General features: G+C 36.7%; 1 protein-coding gene across 1 annotated transcript; it reads right to left on the bottom strand.

Annotated features, from left to right (window-relative positions):
• Window positions 1–1157: 1157 nt before the first annotated feature.
• On the bottom strand, window positions 1158–5758 carry LOC108347633 (F-box/LRR-repeat protein 3). The gene is made up of 8 exons (XM_017587011.2): window positions 4924–5758; window positions 3760–3891; window positions 3415–3519; window positions 2916–3309; window positions 2715–2844; window positions 2260–2554; window positions 1913–2164; window positions 1158–1780 (listed from the first exon to the last, which is right to left on the bottom strand). The coding sequence occupies exons 1-8, from the start codon at window positions 5566–5568 to the stop codon at window positions 1727–1729; spliced, it is 2007 nt and encodes a 668-aa protein (XP_017442500.2). The 5' UTR covers window positions 5569–5758; the 3' UTR covers window positions 1158–1726.
• Window positions 5759–6008: the final 250 nt, after the last annotated feature.

Genomic DNA, 6008 nt, shown 5'->3' with positions numbered 1-6008 from the left:
AGTTATGAGTTAGCCAAATAACATTTTCGTTATAGTGCTTAAGTTTGATCATTCCTTCGCTCTGCTCTCTCCACCTCGCTGAGTGTGTTCAGTTTTAATTTCCTTGGACCGGGTGGGGCTGGAAAAGAAAAAAAGAAAAAAAAAGTGAAAAGTTATGTTTTATATTAAAGCAAAGTGTGTGGATTCTAATGGATGGTAAAAGAAATTTTTATTATAAATTTGATTGATGTGACAAAAATACGTAAGAGTTGTTAAATAAAATGTTATTAATAAGTACTTGGGTTAATTTTATTAAGAATGAAATTTAAACAGTGAGTAATTAAGTCAGAACAATGGGATGAATTGCAAAAAAATATTTGTTATAATTTTGAGATTATATATAAATATATTATCATTTACATTTGGTTGCACTCAATTCGTACTGAAATGTGAAGAGGATAGTTAGGTAAGGTCAAATACTATAAGTATTGTAATAAAACCAATTTAAATATGGTTTAATTGATACATTGAATGATTGAGTGGTGGAAATGGGCGATAAACAACCAGCAATAAATGTATTGTTCTATATTTAATAGATTATAATTAAAGTCTAAAATATAAATATCCCTAAAGATAAGAATTTTGTTATATTCTAAATATTATATAATAGAGATATTACTATTGTCATGAATTATAAATATACAGATATATGATGCATTATTGGCAATAAAATTATTCTATTATATTTTAATGTTTGAGATGATACAGTGTTTCATAATACAATGGATTGTGCTCATTCAGTATCTCTTTTCGGTGTCTAGAACACCACACTCACATTATTATTATGGCGCTAGTTTTTATCTAATTCGAGAACAAATCAGCTCATTTCTCTTCATGGATGGAGGGCAAGAAACCCAATCTTCCCTCCTTTCCTTAGCTCCAAATCACCTCACTTCAAACACACAAAAATTGATCTGCGCCTCTTGCTTTACAAAGAGTACAACAATAAAAGCAAGCATATTGTCTGTGTGGGAATTTGGGGAACCCAATCCCATCAAAAACCTCACAAAAGGGAAATCTCATTGCTCCATCACTGTGCTAGCTAATTTAGTCCACAAAAATGCTAATGATAAAGTAGAATATATATGTATAAGTTCCACATATTTAATCAACCTGACTTTTCCCAGCCAAAAGAAAAGATAGCATTAAAAACAGTCACTGTATTTATACATCCAACCTCCCGTGCTCTTCCATTCTTTGAAAATTCTTCCAATTGTACTTCCCAAAATAAATAATCAAACAATGAGATGTTAGATAGATTTTATACACTTGTTCTGGTTTTTGCATCCAAAAGAGAAAAAAAAAAATGAACAAAACTTCTTCACTTTTATACCCTTGATTGCCAATTTCTCACACAAGCAAATGCCCTTGTTCAACATTCTCCCAAAGAGAGCTTAATTATTTGAGTTGGGACGGAATCCAAAACTATCTATGTAGCCTAACGGAAGGACAATCGGCTCCTCCTTTGCAAAGCCTATGTATCCTCCAATGGACTTAACATAATGTTTCTAAGGTTTTTCATACTATTTTCTTTAGTTCTAGTAGTGTAGGTGGGGTAGATAGAGTAGATAGAAGTGGATGGATTCTAATTGATTGTCCGAGACACGCATGTGATTATTCTACAACCTGTATTTCGCCTGCCATTCGCAAGTCGCTTTTATCAAAACTTCAAACAACCTGAGACAATCTATTGCATCACATCTTCTAACTGTAGTTTCCAACATTTCGGGTCCAATTCAGCCTGTTCATGAAACACAAAGAACTTCAGCAATCAAATAGAAAAATATTCATAAAAAAAAAAGTTGGTTCAATGAACTCCCAATTTGACAGTATCGTGCTAAATCTTAAGACAAGAACGAGACAAGAACAATACCTGAAACTCTTTATCTCTCCATTCAAACACACAGCCCCGTGCTTCTACATGTCTGATAAGTAGCTCAGGTAACAGAGATCTCAGAGAAAGATGAAGCTTCACTTTTGTTAGCCCTCCACATGCTAATAAAGCTGCAGCCAGTCCTCCTGGAACCAATCCTTGCAGGTGAAGCATGGTAAAACTTTGAAGGCAACTGATACTAGCAAGTGACAAAAGACCTACATCTGTAACTGAGCTATACGACAAATTTATCTGCAAATAATACGAGGATATAACAACATCAGAAACTTCACTAACATTCCTAGCATCTCTTACTTTTATCAGAAATGTGAGAAAAAAGAAAAGACCTGTCTAAGATTTTGGGAGAAATGAGCAAGGGGAATCATCCCACTATCATCAATCTCGTAACACTTTTTTATGTCTAGACGGCTAAGTTGTCTGCAATTCATCGCAATAGCTGCCAGTCCTATGGATGTAACAAGAATACATCCACGAATTTCAAGTGTTTTCAATTTTGAACATTTTGACAAAGAGATTAGAGCCTTATCCGTGATGCTAGTACAATAGGATGTGTTTAATATCTCAAGGCCATGGCAACCGCCAGCAATTGCTGAAATGCCCACATCAGTTACTCCTGTAGATCTGAAAAAAAAAAAGAAAAAACAAGACCATGATGTCAACGAACAAAAAAGCTCTTGCTTGTATGCTTCCACATATATTTAACATTTCAATTTTATACAAGACTACCATACTGAGACAAATTATATATCCCAAAATTTTATTTTAAACTTGAATCACAAACCTGTAAAGATCCAACTCCTTTAATTTTGAGCAAAACATGCCAACATAGGTAAGTCCTCGATCAGTTATGTTCAGGCATATTCCTATTTTCAAGCTGGATAGCTTAGAACAAGAAGATAAGGACATAAGACCTGCAGAGAGACAACGTAAGTAAAGCAGTTGATATGATAGTAAATATTTTCAAAGAGGGGCAGATTCAAACCTTCATCGTCAATTTCATTATCTGTTAGGTCAAGCTCCTCAAGATAATGGCATTTCTGTCCAACCAAGACAAATGCTTCCTGTGGAACTAAAGTACATGACTCCATTTTCAGAGAAGTGAGACCCGTGCATGAATTTGCAATGCTGGCAATGGAAACATCAGTTATCTTGCGACAGCATGTGATGTCAAGCTTCCTTAAATCTTTTTGTTTTGACACAAGTAACGAAAGAGCTTCATCTGTAACTCCCAAACATTTGCTTAGACTTAGCTCCCTAAGTGAAATGCACAAACTTCCAATGGCCCTTAATCCTTCAGAAGTAACCGGGCATCCATCTAGTACAATTGATTGCAACATGGAAAGTTTATTTAAACCATCAACAAGATCAAGGGTGACCTGGACAATCAAATGCCAAATATTAGGTACAACTGAAATCTTCATCCAGTGTGCTAAACAAAATATACACAGACAACAATAAATAGAGAACGGGAAGAGAATTACAGGAGAACCATCTGCTAAAATGAGTTTCTCTAAACCTCCAGAAATGCTAGTCAGCTTTGATAGCCCCGTGTGACTTATGTTTTGACAACCTGAGATATCAAGTTTCTGCATAAGAGAATTTGTTAAATAACTAGACCAAGAAAACAAGTGTGCTCTGAAGACAAGGAATATTAACTATTTACGAAATTAAATAGTTTTGACTAACTGCAAATGACACATTGAAGTTGTAACCAAAAGGAAGAACATTAAATAAGAAAAAGCTGTACGCCATTAAGTTTATGCTGAAGTTACTTTGCCATTAAATACATAAACAATAAAAAAGCAAGTTAGGCATCCCCATTATACCTTCAATGTCTTGCACCCTTGTTTTAAGAGATCAACACCGAGGCTGCCATCGTCAATGCCAAAGCATCCTTCAAGGACCAAATCTTCCAGAAGCTGCAATTTGAATATTGACGGAAGACATTTCTCCGTGATCTACACAACACAAGAAACCAATAACAATACTAGTTATACCCACCAGATCATTTCAAATGCCCAACTCATTCAAGAAACAGCACATTCAGAACCACTAAATCAACAGAACTTCAAAACAGCAGTTGAAACATTGTAACAAAAAGATGGCATTAAACCATCACTGCTTAACAAAAGAGCCAATGAATTTAGACACCCGAATACCACTTCGAAAAGAAAAAATTAACTAAACCACCAAAATCATATTTTCTTATCAATTACTCATCTTTACTATTTTCGCCTCAGACAACCTGGTTCAACACTTTTTGCTACCTTCAGCATTAAACCTCCCATCTTCCCTCCTAGCAACAACCAAATTCTTCCTCTTCAGCCTACCAACCAGTTTTTTCTTTTTTTTACGAGAACACATGTATCTTTCATCTGTAACAAACCTAATAGAAACATATAGAACTATTTATATGTATAAAACTCTAAAACAACCAATTAATGAAAATAAAATGAAAACAGACATGATTCACAACAACAATAAAAAATTAATAATAATTACTGAAAAAGTTACATCTAGGATAAAATCATTAATAAATGCGAAAACTAAATTCATTCTTAATTTGGAAATATACATAGATAAATATACGAAAACATAACATTTTACCATAATAACACAGGTGTATCAGAGCGCTTAAATGAAAATAAATAAATCTTTTCCTTTCTTTTTACCAAAATCTGCCCCATAAAGCTAATTAAAAACAGGAGCCATTAACTATAATTATAACTAGGTTTAAGTACACTTTATTTGTTATACCTACACAATCTATCTGGAATGCTAACAAGTAGTTTTTAGGCACAATGTACTGGTACTAAAACATAAAGACTGCAGATATCTAAAGCTTGTACTCAACTAAAATTATAATTAATTACCAAATATTACCCAATCCAATCGATTAAACCAAACACAGAAAACCTCGCTAACTAACCACCATAATCCATAACCAGATCCAATGAATGAACACCATAGAGAAAGAGAGAGAAATTTACAGGTAAATATGAGAGATCCAATGATGTGAGCTCCTTGCACTTAATCGCAACCAAATCCACACCCAAATCCCCAATCCCCACACACCACTTCAAGCAAATCAGCCTTAATTTCCTACACCCCACCGCAATACACCCAATCCCCATATCTGTCACCAGCTTGCATCTTGCCAGCCACAACTTCCGCAAGTTCTTTGCACGCGCCACCGCCGCGACCCCAGCATCCCTCAACTCCGTCGCGTTCGACAGGTCCAGCTCCACCAAATTCCCACACCGCGCGCCCACGTTCAACAGCCCGCTCCCCGTGAACCACCGCGATCGCGACAGGTCCAACCGCCGCAGCGTCTCCCCGTACGCGCCAGCCACGAGCGCGAGCGCCCCGTCGCCCACGCGCGGGCAGAGAGAGAGATCCAGGTCCGTTACGCTCGGGTAGCGGGCAGCGAGTGCCGGAAGGTGCTCCGCCCGCAGCGGCCGCAGCGCGCGGCGGTGCCTGGCCTCCGCAGCGTAGAACGCTTTGCACGTCAGCGCGAAGGACTTCTTGTCCAACGGCGCCGTTTCGAGAAAGTCGAGAATGAGAAAAATGAGCTCCTCCGTCAGCACCTGGAACGGGTTGTCGTTTTGCGAGTCCGAGCGCTTTTGCCTCTTCATCGTCGATGCGGTGCGTTTCGTCCTCTTTCGTCGTTTTGGACGTAAATGGTAAGTAAGAAGAAGAGAGGAAGAAAAAGGGTTTTCTTTTTGCTTTGCAAGGTTGGTTGGGAGAATAACTGTTAACGCGAGATTTTATTGAACGAGTAAGGAAGACGAGGAAAGTCCATTCGGACCAAAATGCCACTACTGTTTTCTTTCCACTGCTTGCATCCTCTCCTGAAAAGACAGAAAAACCCCTCTTTCTCCTCATAATTACACAAGTTAGGTCAGTGGCATAACAAGAGCATTCCTACAACTGAAATGCAACAATATTTTATTATATATAATAAAACACCAAATTTTAAGAAAATTAATTAAAATAGTATAACTTATTAATGACTACACATAAAACACTTTAAATTATTATATTTTTAGTTACGAAATTAATGATTAATTAATCA

Source organism: Vigna angularis, chromosome 9, assembly GCF_016808095.1.
Source record: "Vigna angularis cultivar LongXiaoDou No.4 chromosome 9, ASM1680809v1, whole genome shotgun sequence".
NCBI lineage: Eukaryota > Viridiplantae > Streptophyta > Magnoliopsida > Fabales > Fabaceae > Vigna > Vigna angularis.
This window is presented reverse-complemented; position numbering and strand designations above follow the sequence as displayed.

Coding starts and splice junctions, on each gene's coding strand:
- LOC108347633 (XM_017587011.2), bottom strand. CDS start 5,568: ATGAAGAGGCAAAAGCGCTCGGACTCGCAAAACGACAACCCGTTCCAG. Junction 3,520..3,759: donor AAGGGTGCAAGACATTGAAG/GTATAATGGGGA, acceptor TCTCTTATGCAG/AAACTTGATATCTCAGGTTG. Junction 3,310..3,414: donor TTTTAGCAGATGGTTCTCCT/GTAATTCTCTTC, acceptor TTGATTGTCCAG/GTCACCCTTGATCTTGTTGA.